The sequence below is a fragment of the Cucurbita pepo genome, chromosome 4, assembly GCF_057944985.1.
Source record: "Cucurbita pepo subsp. pepo isolate OVF chromosome 4, ASM5794498v1, whole genome shotgun sequence".
NCBI lineage: Eukaryota > Viridiplantae > Streptophyta > Magnoliopsida > Cucurbitales > Cucurbitaceae > Cucurbita > Cucurbita pepo.
This window is the reverse complement of record NC_141801.1, coordinates 1500276-1517852: the sequence shown is the minus strand read 5'-3', so window position 1 is coordinate 1517852 and position 17577 is coordinate 1500276. Positions and strand designations below refer to the sequence as shown.

The 17577-nt window shown below is 37.7% G+C and overlaps 4 protein-coding genes across 4 annotated transcripts; 3 read left to right on the top strand and 1 right to left on the bottom strand.

Annotated features, from left to right (window-relative positions):
• Positions 1 to 30: 30 nt before the first annotated feature.
• Positions 31 to 1427, bottom strand: LOC111792473 (acetylserotonin O-methyltransferase-like). The gene is made up of 2 exons (XM_023673976.2): positions 660 to 1427; positions 31 to 511 (listed from the first exon to the last, which is right to left on the bottom strand). The coding sequence occupies exons 1-2, from the start codon at positions 1425 to 1427 to the stop codon at positions 215 to 217; spliced, it is 1065 nt and encodes a 354-aa protein (XP_023529744.2). The 3' UTR covers positions 31 to 214.
• A 3607-nt stretch (positions 1428 to 5034) lies between these two features.
• LOC111792505 (uncharacterized) lies at positions 5035 to 8862 on the top strand. The gene is made up of 3 exons (XM_023674017.2): positions 5035 to 5746; positions 8381 to 8500; positions 8592 to 8862. Exons 1-3 carry the CDS (start codon positions 5189 to 5191, stop codon positions 8604 to 8606), a joined length of 693 nt encoding a protein of 230 aa, XP_023529785.1. The 5' UTR covers positions 5035 to 5188; the 3' UTR covers positions 8607 to 8862.
• A 1629-nt stretch (positions 8863 to 10491) lies between these two features.
• Positions 10492 to 12024, top strand: LOC111792467 (signal recognition particle 43 kDa protein, chloroplastic-like). Its single transcript, XM_023673970.2, has one exon. It carries the CDS (start codon positions 10670 to 10672, stop codon positions 11798 to 11800), a length of 1131 nt encoding a protein of 376 aa, XP_023529738.2. The 5' UTR covers positions 10492 to 10669; the 3' UTR covers positions 11801 to 12024.
• Positions 12025 to 13519: 1495 nt separating this feature from the next.
• LOC111792484 (uncharacterized) lies at positions 13520 to 16781 on the top strand. Its single transcript, XM_023673988.2, has 3 exons — positions 13520 to 14033; positions 15092 to 15277; positions 16311 to 16781. The coding sequence occupies exons 1-3, from the start codon at positions 13569 to 13571 to the stop codon at positions 16599 to 16601; spliced, it is 942 nt and encodes a 313-aa protein (XP_023529756.2). The 5' UTR covers positions 13520 to 13568; the 3' UTR covers positions 16602 to 16781.
• The last annotated feature ends 796 nt before the right edge of the window (positions 16782 to 17577 follow it).

Below are 17577 nucleotides of genomic sequence, written 5' to 3'. Positions count from 1 at the left end.
ATAGTTCTAACAGTTATAAAGTAAATTGTCATAAATAATAAATAGTAAAATGTTATATCGAGTACACGCCCAAAGACTTGAGATAAGAGTACATTTGAGAAAAAGAACAAGAGAATCAAACACATACGGAGTACATTTGAGAAAAAGAACTAGAGAATCAAACACATACGGATTGAGACAATAGACATAATAAGAAATCCATTCTTTCAGTCTTTTATGGGAAGCACTCGATAACTGATTGGATAGCTTGAATGCGTGTAACAGTGAATCGACTAAAACCAGCTGCATTAATAACATATTCCCATTCTTTACGTGTTCTTTCTTTGCCTGTGCTAGTATGAGCCATCATCACCAAGTCCAACATCAATCCAACATCTGATTGCTCGGTTTCTTCTTTTTCATCAATTACTGCATCAACAATAATCACTTTACCTGTGTTCTTCGGAATCGCCTCCTTACAATTCTTCAAAATAGTAATACATTCTTCGTCGTTCCAATCATGTAGAGTCCACTGCCATCAAACATATTTCAAGTATGACTTAAACAATCTCTACCTTAAACTCGAAAATTAAAAAACCGTCACAATCGCACTCTATTGAGCTTCACAACACAATTATGCAACATCTACGACCCGACAACAAAAAAACATAGATACACACCTTAATGAAAGCAGCATCAGCATTCGGAACAAAATCAAACATATCACCAGCAACATGCTCCACACGTTCATACACAGGCGACGTAGAAACAACATGAGAAAGATCGAAGTTAATACCTCGAATCCACGAACACGCCTTAACAACAACACTCAAAGTAGCACCATTTCCTCCACCCACATCAACCAAACTCCCAACCCCATCAAAAATCCCTTGACAACCATCAAGTATAGCAGCCACAACCAGCCCCGTAGAGCACCCCATGGCCTCATTGATCAGCTCATTATGCTTCGGATTAGCCGCAGCATAGCCCCACACATCCATGCCATGCGCAGCCTCAAATGGGAACCTGCCGCCGCTCTTGACGTGCGCGCTCAAGTTATGCCATGCTGCAAGCATCGCCGGGCTGGCTTCCAGCAGCATGAAGGGGGCCAAGCTGCTGCCGTTCTTGGTGGCGAGCAAGTGCGATAGAGGCGTCTGAGCATAGCCGATCAGGTTGTCGGATATGGAATATTCCTTGAAGATTCCTCGACGGACAAGGAATCTTAAGATTCGATGCAGGAGAGGTGAAGAACAGTGTAGAGTGGAGGAGAGTTGGGGCAATGTCATGGGGCTGCCATGGTCTTCAATGATATCAGCTATTTGAAGCTCTATGGCACATTTTATGGCTGCCATTTCAGAGAAACCAAATATGTATTTCCACATTTGGATGATGGCTTGCCCATCTTCTTCTTCCTTCTTCGACAACGTTTCTCTCTCGCTACGTTCCATTCGATCTCATTGATATCAACCCTTTTCAATCTACCTTTTCATTATATAGACGCTCGAAATTTACACTTTGTCTAAAAAATACCAATAGACTTTCAAAAGTTTCAATAATATCCTTTCACTTTAAAAAAAAATTTAATTTTAATTTTTTTAATTAATATATTTCAATTTTTAATTTTTTTAAAAATACCCGTTTAAAATATACTCGTGAACTTTGAAAATAACCTTATCACTCTTAATATTTAAAAAGTTTTTATTGTCAATATGGACAGAACCAGTCTATTTACACTGATTATCTCTTTCTCGGCATTAATGTTATTTTTTTAAGTTTATAGATACTTTTGAAATATGGTATTAACGGCCGTGCCCATATACTGACCATAAGAGTATATTTGGACTAAATTTTTTTAAAGGTATTTTTAGTGAACTCCTTTAAAAATTTAAGGGTATTTTTAATATTTTTTTTAAAAAAAAAATTAAAAATTTTATAGAAAATTTTAAAAGCTATAGAATATTTACGAGATAAAAAGTATAAAGTTAATTAAATTTTTTAATATATATATATATATATATATATAAATTGATGGTGGAATTCCAGACAGTAAAATGATTTATTTTTTGAAAATTAATAATTTAAATCTGAAAAGATATCCAATTATTTCTGGCTTGTCGGGACTTTTCCATGGTTTTTTTAATTTTTATTTTTAATTTTAATTTTTTATAATTAAAATAGTCGGTGAACTTTAAACTGTTTCAATAGAATCTTTAAATTTTAGAAAATTATTAATTTGAGATGAAAATACTTAATATTTTATTTAAAAATATTCTTAAATTTTTAAAATTTTATTTACGTCTTTAAATTTAAATAAATAAATAAATTATAAAATACTCGTATCATATTTATAAATTGTTTGTTACCGTGAGTATATGAACGTAAATCATTTATCTATATTTAAAATAGTCAATTTATTTTAATTTATCTCGAATTAGAAAAAAATAACTTAAAAATAAAATGTTTAGGGTATTAATAAAATTTGGAATATTTAATGTATTTTTAAAATAAAATTATAAACAGTTTATTGTCTTTTTTTTTTTTTTTTTTTTTTAATAAAGGGTAAAAATAGAGGGTATTATTTAGGGACATTTTTATTAATTTAACATTTTTTAAAAAATTTCGGGACGAGAGTAGATCTCTCTTCTAAATAGGGTTAGAAGAAAGTCGACTTAGACTTCTCTCGAGACATTGACACATGAGCATGTAAAGTGCACGCCCCTCCATGGGCTCCGTCTAATCGGCCCAGGTTAAGATGATCTTTCGGACCTCTTATCCCAGTTACTCTTTACTTGGGTCCAACATTGTTCCAGCTTGTGTACGAATCTTCGTTTAGTCTCTATACTTCAAAATCACCCGTAACGTAATAACTCAACCCCACTGCTTGCATATATATAGTCCTCTTTAACTCATTACGTATTACCGCCGTCAAACCGTTCATACCCTTGTAAGAAAAGCTTCGTTCTCCTCTCCACAGTCCACCTCCTTGAGCCCAGCATCCTCACTGGCACACCACCTAGTGTCTAGGTCTAATTCCATATGTAACAGTTCAAACTCATTAGTAACGAATATTGTTCGTCAGTTTCACGATTATAAAACACGTCTATTAGGGAGATGTTTTCACACTCTTATTTCGTTCTCCTCTCCAACCCACGTGGAATCTCATACGTAACAATTTTTTTTTTAAATAAAAATTACTTTATAAATTTTAATTAAATCATTTAATTTAAAGAGATTTCTTTTTTATTTGTCTTTTTCTTGACAATAGGAAGTGGAGAATCTTATGAAATCTTAATCAACCTTCTCCCAAATATGACCAAATATATATATATATATATATATATATATATATATATATATATATATATATATTAGTTATTTAATTAATATTAAATTTCTAATATATAATTTTATCCTATTTTTTAAAAAGTGATTTACGAACCTAATCCCACGTTAAGTAATGCGGTTAGGTACTAATATTCTACAATATTCTATAAATGGTTCGAGATTTTAATTGGTATGTACTATTTTAAACGAGCTTGTAGTTTTAAATTCTTATTTCCCCGAAATTATTGTATAAGAAAAATAGTTTTATTTTTATTTAAATTTAACGAACATTATTTTTCGAAATATAAGATGAAGAAGATTATGTTTTGAATCTCACGTATTAATATAATTATTAGTCTAATATGAATGTAATTCAATTTAATAATATTTAGTAACATTTCTTACTGTTTTAATTATTGAATTGTAACGACCCTAAATTTTCCTATTTAATTTAAGGTTATTACTATACCTTAAATACAAAATTTAACGACTTGCATTGAATTTTCTCATTATAAATTCAACATTAATTTGTTGTTTATTATCCTTAAAAGAAAAAAAAAAAACAATTTTGAATTAAATATCCTGTATTAACCTATGGTTTATTAATGCGATTACCATTCAACCCGTAATACAATCTATACTACGAACGTAAATGAAATTCAACCTATACCAACCTATACTATAAATGCCAATGAAATTCAACCTATACCACGAATGGAAAACAATCTATCCTATGCATGTGCCATGGTCATAGAATTTGCGATGCTTCTATCGGTCTCACATGCGATGCTTCATCTTTTATATATATATATATATATATATAATAAATAAAGGAGATTCTAATAATTAAAAGATGGGAGATTCCTTTTTACGTATATAAATAAATAAAGTATATGTTAAAATACCATTTTGGTCATTGATTTTTCATGTAATTTTAAATATTTAAATTAAATTATTATATTTTTTTAATAAATCTTAAAATTAACACTCGAGCTTATTGTTAGTTTGAAATTAATTTTTATCGATTTAAAATAATAATAATAATAATAATAATAAATTTTCATTTCAGAAAATATATAAATTGAAATATATTTTCAAAACTATAAGAATAAATATATATATTTTTTTTAGGGTGTCACAAATTCGCAATTTCATTGCCTGACATCGTTGATTGGTGACAATTCAAGACCTTTGAGTACATAATCATCTCCAAAAATTTCGGTTACAATAAGTATATGCTAAACGTGAATGTTAGACGAACATGACTCTCTACAATGGTACGATATTGTCCACTTTGAGTGTAAGCTCTCATGGCTTTACTTTAAATTTCCCCAAAACGCCTCGTACCAATGGAGAGAGTATTCCTTGATTATAAACCCATGATCATTCCCTAAATTAGCGGACGTGGGACTTTTATCATTCAACAGTGAATACCACGAGAAGCTACCTGCACCCCGAGTGGTGTGACTAAGCGAAAGTGGGCCCTTCTTCTGTCCGAAAAAATGATTCATCGAAACAATGAATCACCATCAATTTTTTTTTAATACCTAAATGGGACACTCCATATATATATATATAATTTATATATTTTTTATTTATTTAAACTAAATTAAACCTAAATAAGTTGATAGTTGAGTTGATAATTCAAAACAATTTTAATTTTTTAATAAGAAAAGAAAAAAAAAATGAAATGTTAACCTAATTAAATTTTTATCTATAGAATTTGTATAATTTCTATAGAAATTTACTGGTCGGGGTTTGATTTGGGCAGCTGTTTTCCGTTCGCGTTATTGGAAGAACTCGGCGGAATCCTCGATTTCCTGCAATTCGATCGATCTTCATCGTCGTCCTCGTCTGAGACGATATCAGAGCTCAAGAAGAGACGATGCCGAAGAAGATGGGCGTAAACAGCAAAGCTGAGGCGGCGAGAGCACGCAAGAACTCCGCTGAGACCGATCGCAAGGAGCGGGAGACTCGGGAGAAGGCGGATCAGTACTGGCGTGAAGCTGAGGGTCCCAAGTCCCGTGCTGCCAAGAAGCGAGAGGATGAATCTGAGAAGCGTGCTGAGGCCGCTGCTCGCAAGGCGGAGGCACGCCGCTTGGCCGAACAGGAGGAGAAGGAATTGGAGAAAGCGATGAAGAAGCCTGACAAGAAGGCGAATAGGGTTTCGATTCCGGTCCCCAAGGTGACCGAAGTTCAATTGAGGAAGAACAAAGAGGTGGAGCAAGCGGAGCTTCAGAGGAAGGCAGAGGAGGCTAAGAAAAAGCTGAGCCGGACGGCGGAGGAGGAGGAGTATGAGAGGATGGTGCTGGTGAGCAATACCAATCGGGACGATTCTATTATTGAGGCCAGGACGGTAGAAGACGCGATTTCTCAGATATCTGTTGCGGATAATTTACCCGTGGATAGGCATCCAGAGCGACGGCTCAAGGCCTCATTTAAGGTGCGGCTGCTTTCCCTTGTTCTTACAATTTTCATATCGAAACGAATACAGAACTTCTATATCACCTTGATTGTTTGTTATCTCGCTCTGTGTTCCTTCTCGCCGTTTTCTAGGTTTGATGGTTTAATCCTATTTGGTATAACTTATGTTAATAAACAATCAATTAGGAAATTTCAACCAGAAATGGATTTCTGGAAACGATATATTGAAACGAAGACTGGATCATAGAAGCTTTATTAGCCATTCAACTATGGTAGTATGAATGTTGGGCACATGTTATCTTGGCCTCAATATTGTAAATAGCTGGAGGCCTGCTGCAAATTTTTTAGCGAGTTATATTGTTGTAATCTACTGGAAATCGAAATCGAATAGAACAGCTTCTAAATTTTGAAATGGATTCTGTAGGAGTGAGCATTGTATCAATCATCTCTGTCACTCATTATTACATAAGTAATCAACAGTTCAGGTAGCTTGACTTCTTGTGTTGCTGCTTCTCTTAGGATAGAATATGTCTACTGGTGAGTGATGCGAGGAGTTGGATTGATTCTGTGAAGGGAATTAGTTTTTGTCGACTTCCCTTCACTCTTATTTGCTCTTGGATTGTGCTCTTTATACCCCGCTGTGAGATGCCACATCGGTTGGAGAGGGGAACGAAACATTTTTTTATAAGAGTGTGGAAACCTCTCCCTAGAAGACGTGTTTTAAAAACCTTGAAGGGAAGCCCGAAAGGGAATGCCCAAAGATGACAATATCTGTTTGTGGCGGGCTTGGGCTGTTACAAATGGTATCAGAGCCAGACACTAAGCAGTGTGTCAGCGAAAACGCTGGTCCCCGAAGGGAGGTGGATTGTGAGATCCCACATCGATTGAAGAGAGGAACGAGTGCCAGCAAGGATGTTGGGTCCCGAAGGGGGGTGAATTGTGAGATCCCACATCGATTGGAGAGGGGAACGAGTCCAACGAGGATGTTGGACCTCGAAGGGGGGTGGATTGTGAGATCCCACATCGATTGGAGAAGGGAATGAAACATTATTCATAAGGGTGTGGAAATCTCTCCCTAACAGACGCATTTTAAAAACTTTGAGGCAAAGAGGACAATATCTGCTAGTGGTGGGTTTGGGCTGTTACCGCCCTCTTTGCATGCACTTTATTTCTGATATGATATTTGTCCATCTTCAGAATGTTTATGGTAATGGTACCTGTTGGTAACTTGTCTGGTTCTGATCTTTTAACATAGTTACTTGTGATCTCCCTGAGATGCTGTTTTTTCTTCATAGCTTTTATGATAATGGCTTTTGTCTCCAACCAAAAAAAAATTTAATTTCTACATCTATGTTTTGAATCGACGGGCTTTCTGATGTTATCTCAGCTCCTATCATGTGGCAAGTAGAATTAACCTGTTTCTACACTTATGTTTTGGATAGACAGCCTTTTCTGATGCTTCTCAAATTTTATGACAGCTATCTAACATTTCAATATATTTTCACTGAATTTTCACTTGTATTCAATGCCTAATGTAAGATCCTACGTCGGTTGGAGAAGGGAACGAATCATTCTTATAAGAGTGTGGAAACCTCTCCCTAGTAGACGAGTTTTAAAACCTTGAGGGGAAGCCCTTGAAGGGAAAGCTCAAAAAAGACAATATTTGCTAGCGGTGGACTTGGGCTGTTACAAATGGTATCAGAGCTAGACACCGGGCATTGCCAGCGAGGACGCTAGGCCCCGAGGGGGTGGATTGTGAGATCCTACATCGGTTGGAGAGGGAAACGAAACATTTCTTATAAGGGTGTGGAAACCTCTTCCTAGTAGACGTGTTTTAAAACCTTAAGGGTAAGCCCTTGAAGAGAGCCTAAAAAGGACAATATTTGTTAGCGGTGAGCTTGGGCTGTTATACCCCGTTTTGTTTTTTTTTTTTTTGTTATGTTTTTTTTGTGTTTTGTGTGTGTGTGTGTGTGTAAAGAATCATGTTAAATTATTTGTTCTTGTTTGAACAACTTGCATTTTTCTGTTCATATCATCAACTAAATGCTTTGTTTCACATTTAAAAAAAAACTTGCCCCCTCCTGAGAAGTTCATAGATTATCGATCAACTATTTTGGATGGAGGTGAAGTAGTTAATTATTCATAAAATTGAGACCACAAGCTTTGGAAACATGAAACTCAGGATATGCTTCATCTAAATCTATTGCCTACTAACTCAATACTGCCAGTGAAAAACTCCTAACAATAATAATAAATGAATTTCATCGGGGTATTTAGGAGCATATTAGTCATCAGCTTAGGAATTTATAGGTGGGAGATGGTTGTAAGTAAGGTGAGACTGAGATAGAGCGGATGAAGAAAAGCTGTGGTTTGTTCATTTGAGTCTAGAGGGAGGTGTCCAAGTTCCTCAAGTTACCTAGGATATTTTATTGTACTTTTTTTCTTCAAGTTTCCACTGCAATTTCAATTATTTGGTTCTCGAACTTGGATCGTAGGAAGGTTTTGTTGGAATTATACGAAATACCGAAAGGAAGAAGCGACTTCAGTTAAATTAAACCCATTTGAGAGGATAAAATTAAAACCCTGATGTTTCCTATAAAATAAAAATGTACTGTTACTGAGTTTTCTTTCCCCCTGGTGTTCTGATGATTAGGCTTTTGAAGAAGCTGAGCTCCCCAGGCTGAAGGAAGAGAAACCTGGTCTTACTCACAATCAGTACAAGGACATGATATGGAAGCTATGGAAGAAGTCTCCTGACAACCCTCTTAATCAGGTAGCTTAACTTACAAGTTTTTTTAAAGAACATTATTTTGGCTCTCCTTCTTCCTTAGAACCGTGCATGCTTTTAAATTTTGTGGTGGTAGGTTGCAGCAGAGTGATTGGATCCATGTCCTTCAACAGGGGGCAGGCCGGACTATCCCTTGAGTTTTAAGTCTATTTGCTAAACTTCTGTCATAGTTCATAATCTGACCAATTCCTTTTCAGTTCAGTTGTATCCTGGAATGTTTAGATTGCTAATGGGTCTTCGTCTCTCTGTTGCATACTATGGCATGGGTCTCTCGTAAATGCATATAAATAGTTTTGGGTCCTGTGTTGTACAATAAGAATCAATATTATGACCTTGGTTCTGTTGCATTTGATGCATAGGCATTTAAGTGAATCCTTGAGGTTTTAAGAAATGGTTTGGTTCGTTTCGATCTTACCTCGGAGATTCCGAAATATGGTACATTGGTTTAGAGGCTGCATTTTGGAAGTCATAAGGTTTTAAGAAATGGTTTAGTTTGTTTCGATCTCACCTCGGAGATTCCGAAATATGGTACATTGGTTTAGAGGCTGCATTTTGGAAGTCATAAGGTTTTAAGAAATGGTTTAGTTTGTTTCGATCTCACCTCGGAGATTCCGAAATATGGTACATTGGTTTAGAGGCTGCATTTTGGAAGTCATAAGGTTTTAAGAAATGGTTTAGTTCGTTTCGATCTTACCTCGGAGATTCCGAAATATGGTACATTGGTTTAGAGGCTGCATTTTGGAAGTCATAAGGTTTTAAGAAATGGTTTAGTTCGTTTCGATCTTACCTCGGAGCGGTAAGATCTGAAATATGGTACATTGGTTTAGAGGCTGCATTTTGGAAGTCATAAAGAAGGATATAACTTCTTGATGTCTGTCTATAATTGACTATCTAACCAAAATACTATGATCTAGATGTGAACCTTACATGCTAGAGTGTTTTTTCCATACTGAGGTATACTTTTCGCTTCTCTTTGCTTTCCATCCATTTAAGTGCTTAATGATGTGAGATCCCATGGGGATGGAAACAAAACATTTGTTATAAAAGTGTGGAAACCTCTCCCTAACGGATGCGGTTTAAAACCGTGGAGCTAACGATGATATGTAACGGGTTAAAACGGACAACATTTGCTAGTGGTGTGCGTGGGCTGTTACAAATGGTATTAGAGCTAGACACTGGGCGGTGTGCAGCGAGGACGCTGGCCTTTAGAGGTGGATTGTGAGGTCTCGCATCGAATGGAGAGGGGAACGAAACATTCCTTATACGGGTGCGGAAAACTCTCCCTATCAGACGCGTTTTAAAACCGTGAAACTGACGGTGATACCTCCAAATGCCCTCTGGGTTATAAAGATGTTCGTTTTTCTCTACTCATTCATGGATGCTTGATGCCAATCAAATGGCAAGATAAGAAGCGCTTGCTTCTCGTTCTAAAGTTTTTTTTTAGTGCACTTTACCTGATCATTGTATAACGTAGGGCCTTCTACTATGTTATTCCTCTTTAGTTGACTGATGATGCAGTTAGATTGTTGTATGCTCGTTCTATCTCTTTAATGTTGTAGCTAAGATAGATAGTTATCGTTTAGGCGCAAATCTGTGATAATTATTATCAGGTGGATTCGGGATAGTTACCAATCTTTCTTATTTTTCATTCAAGTTTCCCACTTTTGACGGATTGTCAAACAGTTGTTCTGTGAGATGAGTCGAGGTTTGCACTACTAATTGTTTCCCACTTTTGACGGATTGTCAAACAGTTGTTCTGTGAGATGAGTCGAGGTTTGCACTACTAATTGATCTAGACGCATGGATTTATTAATTTTTTTTAATCCATATTTGTTTTTAGAAGCATTTTTTATTTTTGATTTTTTTAAAATAATGTTATTTTTAAGAATTTAGGAATATTTTTATTAGTTTTATCTCAAAATTATAACTTAAAAATACTCTAAATTAAATTAAAGAAAAAAAAAACATTTAGAATCCTGTAAGCATATGAGAGCCGCGAATGGATGGAGTTTCTTATCCACAATTCCTCATCTCCGATGAGATTATCCAGTCCCCACCTCCACAAAACGACACCGTTCCCTCTCTGCAACCCTTCTTCCACTTCCTTCACAACCACATTCCGCCATCAGCTCCGCCACTGCTTTCTCTCCCGCCATGGACGCCGTCTTCGTCAACCAGTCACTCTCCCGCCTCAAACTTCCCCCTAAACCCCCTCTCCCTAAACTCCCCTCTCCAATTCTCCATCTCCATCTCCATCTCCATCTCCGCCGCACCTTCAAATCTTTCACCGCCTACGCTGTCAACGAGCCCCTCACTCAACAAACCCAGCAACCAGATGACTTCCCGGAAGACGACGAATCCTACGGCGAGGTCGACGGAATCATCGGCAGCCGCGCCCTGGCCGACGCTACCGGAATGGAGTATCTAATTAAATGGAAAGACGGGCATTCTCCGTCGTGGGTCCCTTCCGATTTCATCGCTAAAGACGTCATCGCTGAGTACGAAACCCCCTGGTGGACCGCCGCCAAGAAAGCCGACGAATCCGCCCTCAAGTCACTTATCGACGCCGCTGACAGCCGCGATTTCAACGCTGTGGACGAAGACGGCAGAACCGCACTCCTCTTCGTCGCTGGACTCGGGTCGGAGCCTTGCGTTAGAATTTTAGCCGAGGCCGGCGCGAATCTCGACCACCGCGACAAAAGCGGCGGGTTCACTGCTCTACATATGGCCGCCGGCTACGTAAAACCCGGCACGGTGGAGCTATTACTGGAATTGGGAGCAGATCCGGAGGTGCAAGATGACAAGGGTCGGACGCCATTAGTTCTGGCAAGGGAGATTGTGAAAGCGACACCGAGGGTTCAATTTGCAAGGAGGTTAGGGCTGGAGAGAGTGATCGGAGCGCTGGAGAGAGTGGTTTTTGAATTCGCGGAGGTGGAGGAGCTGCTGGAGAAGAGGGGGAAGGGGGAGAATTTGGAGTATTTGGTAAAGTGGAAGGACGGCGAAGATAATGAATGGGTGAAAGCGGCGCTGATTGCGGAGGATTTGGTGGCGGATTTCGAAGCCGGATTGGAGTACGCGGTGGCGGAAGCGGTGGTCGGAAAGAGAGTTGGGGACGACGGGACGATGGAGTATCTTGTGAAATGGACGGATATTGAGGATGCCACGTGGGAGCCTGAGGGTAACGTGGATTCGGATTTGATTGCGGAGTTTGAAACCGGTCAGAAGTCTGTTGGGCCTGGGCCCATTTCGGATCTTGAGGCCCAGTCCAGTAACGGCGGCCCATGAGAAAAGGCCTTTTTGTTTTATTTAGGTTATTATTATTATAAAAAAAAAAAAAAAAAAAAACACCATTTTAAATTGGTTCTTTTGGCCATTGAGTAATCATGGTTGACCTTTATTCTTCTTCATGTTTGACTTCTAAATTACTTGAATTTTCATTAATATCCTTCCATTAAATTTTTTTTTTTATAAATCAGGATATTTTGAAATAAAATAAAATAAAAATTTAATGTATTTTTATTAATTAATTTATTTTGGGTAAATAGGAAAATGGAATAAAAGGAAAGGAATCTCTCAAGGTTGAAAAATGAGGTGGGATGAAAATTAATATATTATTAATTTATTATAAAAATGGGTTGTAATAAATTGGTGGGCCCAGTGGCTGAATAAGTCAACGGTCAGCCCGTCCATTTACATTTGCGGGCCGAACAAACCCTTAACTCAAATCTCAAACAGCCGGTCGGCCGGCCGGCCGGCCGCCAGCTTTTCCCATTTTCTTTGACAAAACAAATATTATCATTAAATTATAAATTTCATCCTATATTTTAAATAAATTACCATTTTAAATAATAGAAATTGTCTTTTATGAATTATTGAGATTAAAATTATACGTTTAAAATAGTGAAATTAAATTTTGAGAGATTAAATTTATAATTTAACGTATTATTTTAAGTTTAGAACGTTAGAAGGTGTTTTTATATTGATATTTTAATATTTACCAAATATGCAAGATCTTGAAAAAGAAAATAAATTTTTATTAAATATTAGAAAATAAAAATATTGAAATGGTTGCAACCATAAAAGTCAATGAAATTGACAACAATAAAAAGTCAACAAAATTGATAAAAATTTGTTGAATAAAACATAAACCAATTTCGGAAAAAAAAAAAAAACTATAGTAGTTGATTAATTTCAGAAGGATTAATCAAATTTTAAATTATGCTCATTGTGAAACTTAACTAGCACTTTACCGTACGAAGTCACGACAACCATGCATCATTTGTGTATGTGTACTCGAAAGCACCTCTCTCTTTCAAGAGAATTCGCGACATGTCAAGCTTAACTTTTAAATCAAACGTAAAATCACGATGACTGTTGAAAGAGAGGTGCCTTCCGGAACGCAGATACAGGTGTTGCATGGCTGTCTTTAGCTCGTGCTGTAGGGTGTTAGGTTAAGTCCCACAACGAACGCAACCTCGTGTTTAGTTGCCAACCGTTGAGGTTGGAACCCCTAAGCAGACTGTCGGTGATAAGCCTGAGAAAGGTGAGAATGATGTCAAGTCATCATGCCCTTTATGCTCTGGGCGACACAGATGCTACAATGCCCATGACAAAGTGGCCCAAGCCGACGGCTAACAAATATTATCCACTTTGACTCGTTACACACGACGTCAGCCCCACAATTCTAAAACGTCTGTTAGGGAGAGGTTTTTATACCTTTATAAGAAATGCTTCGTTACTCTCTCCAACCGACGTGGGATCTCACTATTTTCAATATATCGATAAATATTTTAATCCGTGTTCGAAATTCCATATCGGGTTAGGTTAGAAAGCCGAGTTGGATAGGTTTAATTGTTAATTAATAAGGGGGAACATTAGAACCAAGGGACTCTTCCATCTCTTCAACATTCTTGCACTCCCATAGAAAAACATCCCAACTCCTTACTTCCCCACGCGCTACAAAGCGCGTGAACTTCCCGACACTATTAAAACCCCTCTTTTCCCCTGTTTTCAAAACACTTTCGTTTCATTTTTCTCTCGGCGTCCTGGCACGATGCACGCCAAATCGTACTCGGAGGTCACCAGCGTGGACCAGTCCTCGCCGGCGCGATCGCCGCGCCGGCCGCTGTACTACGTGCAGAGCCCTTCGAACCACGACGTCGAGAAAATGTCATACGGTTCGAGCCCTATGGGATCGCCGCCGCACCCTTTTTACCACGCTTCGCCAATCCACCATTCTCGTGAGTCGTCGACCTCACGATTCTCTGCGTCGCTTAAGAACAATATGAATCGGAACGGGAATCTCTCCGCGTGGAGGAAGCTTCACCGGCCGCCGGGTTACGAGGAGGAGGAGGAGGACGACGACGACGGCGACAACGACGGCGATCGGGATTCGAAATGGAACCGGAAGTTCCGATTGTACTTGTTTTTGTTTGTGCTGTTTGTTCTTCTTTTCACTGTTTTTTCCCTCATCCTCTGGGGCGCCAGCAAGTCCTTCCACCCACAAATTCTCGTTCAGGTAATTATTTTTTAATTTTTATTTTATTTTCAAGTAATAATTTTCTAATTAACCATGGTTTGACTTAGTAATCGACCTAGACGAAGAACCGAGTCAAATTTTGGATAGAGCTTGTAGTCACGATGACCCATAACGACCCATAAGATAAGTTTGATCTTAGGCGACGTTTGGTCGAGTTTAGTTAATAAATCTTTAGTTAGAAGTCTGTATTTGGTACCAAACATGCTGGAATGACCCCTATTGGTCTGTGGGATAGTTTTTACTCTTAGAACATTCAGTCTTAGTCAGGAGTTGGTACATATTAACCATGGGTTGACTTAGTAATCCGCAAGGACGGAAAACCGAGTCAAATTTTAGATACATAGATTAAAGCCGCGAAGACCCATAAGATAATTTTGATCTTAGGAGGCGTTTGGACGAGTTTAGTTAATAAATCTTTAGTTAGAAGTCTCTATTTGGTACAAAACATGCTAGAATGACTCGTGCTGGTTTGTGAAGATAGTCTTCACTCTTAGAAGATTCAGTCTTAGTCACGAGTCGTTACAAATTAATCTGTAAGGATGGAAAGCCGAGTCAAATTTTAGAGAGATAGATTGAAGTCACGAAGACCCACAAGATAAGTTTGATCTTAGGAGGCGTTTGGACGAGTTTAGTTAATAAATCTTTAGTTATAAGTATATGTTCATGGCGGAAGGACTCGTGTTGGTTCATGAAGGTAGTCTTCACTCTTAGGAACAAGATGTAAGTAATGTGACCATGTTGTAGGAGAATGTCGGGACCATCCTGATTTGAATCTAAGACATGAGTCGTTACAAATTAACCATAATTTGGTCTAGTAATTGGTCGGGACGGAGAACCGAGCACATAGTCAAGTAATAGAGAGAATAGGTTGAAGATTCAATAAGTCCGTGTTTAAAAGTCAATCGAGTTTAATACATCTTCGATTAGGGTTTACGGAGGATTATAAAATTGGAGCATAATTAAATTAAATTAAATTAATAAACTTTAAGGCTGAAAAGTATTTAAAAAATATTAATAAATTTTGGAACATATTACAGAGCATGGTGTTCGAGAAGTTTAACGTACAAGCAGGGAGTGATCCGGGGGGTGTGGCAACGGATCTGATGTCACTAAATTCAACGGTCAGGATCACGTACAAAAATCCTGCCACGTTTTTCGGGGTCCACGTCAGCTCCACTCCTTTTCAGCTCCATTATTTCCAGCTTCAAATAGCTTCGGGCCAGGTAATTTACTAAATTACCCCTCCCTTTAATTCCAATTTTAATTACGCTTTAATTTAATTTATTCGTGAATTTAATATTATAAAATGGTGGGCACGTCGTTTAGCAATCAGAAATTATGGAAAAAATAATATATTTTTTAAAAATTTAAAATTTATTATTAATTTTAATTTATTTTGATTTATTTTGGATGAGACTTTTCAGACATTGGGAGTAGTGACGATTACAACTCGCAATCAAGTGTCTGAAACTCTGAACACTTGTAGTCTCTTTTCCCATGGTCTTTTTTTTGTAATTTAGCCGTTGGGAGATAAAAGTAGGGGCATTTTAGTCTTTTCACTTCCATGGGTTTAGGTTGAGTTAGATTTTAACCTTATGGGTTAGGTTATTCAGGTACTTGATTGAGTTGAACCGAACCAACCTTATTAAATATTACGTTGATTCAGTATCTCCTCTAAAATTAATTTGAGTTGAACCGAACCAACTTTCTGAATTAGGTTGATTCACGAACTTCTCTAAAATTAATTTGGGTTGAAATCGAATCAACTTTTATGAATCAGGTTGTTCACGAGGTTCTCTAAAATTAATTTGAGTTGAACCGAACCAACTTTATAGAATAGGTTGATTGAATTAATTGATTTTTTTACTTATTATAATTTTTTCAATTTTTAATTATCTTTTTGTATTTTTATTTTCGAAAAACTCTTATAAATAAAATGTTAAATTAAAACCCGAACAATTGAATTGGATCTAAAAAATGTCTCAACCTTACCCGATTCAACCCATGAATACGCCCACTCATATATGTATGTGTGTGTATATATATATATATATATATATATATATATATATATATATATATATATATATATATATATATATATATATATATATATATATATATATATTATTTAAAGGGGGAATAATACCAAAACCCTTTAGTACTTTATATTTGACCAAACATTAGGTGTACTAAATCCAATTATTGTCACGAGCGTGAGCCATTGATGAACCAAATGTGGAAACTGTTCACCAGATGGAGAAGTTCTACCAAAAGCGGCAGAGCTCTCGTAAGGTGACGACGTCTGTGTCGGGGCACCAGGTCCCGCTCTACGGCGGGATTTCGGCGATCGGGAACTGGAGAGACCAACGACAAGACGGGGTCGAGGTGCTGCTGAACTTGACGGTGGCCGTGAGGTCGCGAGCTTACATTCTAGGGAGGCTGGTGAAGTCCACATTCCATACAAAGATTACATGTCCTGTGACTCTTAGTAACAAAAAGCTTGGGAAATCACACTCTTTCAATAAAACGTGTACTTATAATTGAGCTTTGTGTTCTCCTTTTGGGTGAGATTATGAAATTTTGTATCTACTTCCTTGAGAGAATCGTCTTTGTAATGTCGTACTTAATTATGTTTATTGGTATAGATTTGACTTTTTTAGATCGAGACTGACTAGGGTTGTCGCGAAATATATACAAGGTTAAAAGTGACATAAATTCGAGTTAGTTTGTGACCTTTCCTGTGTAGCTTAGGTGGAGGGTCAAGAAGGCTCCCTTCCGGAGGGTTGGAGCCATCAGTGAAATATCCACTCTGGAAGAGCTAGAATTCTAATCTTGTGTTAGGACCTATGGGCCAAGGGACAGTCTCAAGTAGATAGTTTCTACGGGGCATAGGGCTCCCAAAAGGTAACGCAGGCGTGCAAAGGTTTCCTTGGGCCAGACGGAGATTGACCCTCAAGTGTAAAGGCATAAGGGAGATTGACTGCAAGACCCACTCATCGAGCAGGGACAAAGGTCAGCCTTAGTGATCCGACAGTGCTGAGTGGAAGGGATGTTGCTCGATGGATAAAAGTTATTCTAGGGATAACAGACTGATCTTCCCCAAGAGCCCAACCATTAGTGAGATACTAGTCTGGAAGAGCTAGTGTGTCAGGACCTATGGGCTAAGGGAGAGTCTTAGGTAGACAGTTTCTATGGGTTGTTGATCTCCCAAAAGGTAACGGAGGTGTGCAAAGGTTTTCTCGGGCTAGACAGAGATTAACCTTCAAGTGCAAAGGCATAAGGGAGCTTGGCTGCAAGACCCACTCATCGAGCAGGGACAAAAGTCAACCTTAGTGATCCGACAGTGCAAAGTAGAAGGGACGTCGCTCAATGGATAAAAGTTATTTTAGGGATAACAAACTGATCTTTCCCAAGAACTCACATCAATGGGAAGGTTTGACACCTCGATGTCGACTCTTCGCCACCTGGGACTATTGTATGTTCCAAGGGTTGGACTATTCGTCCATTAAAGCAATTCGTG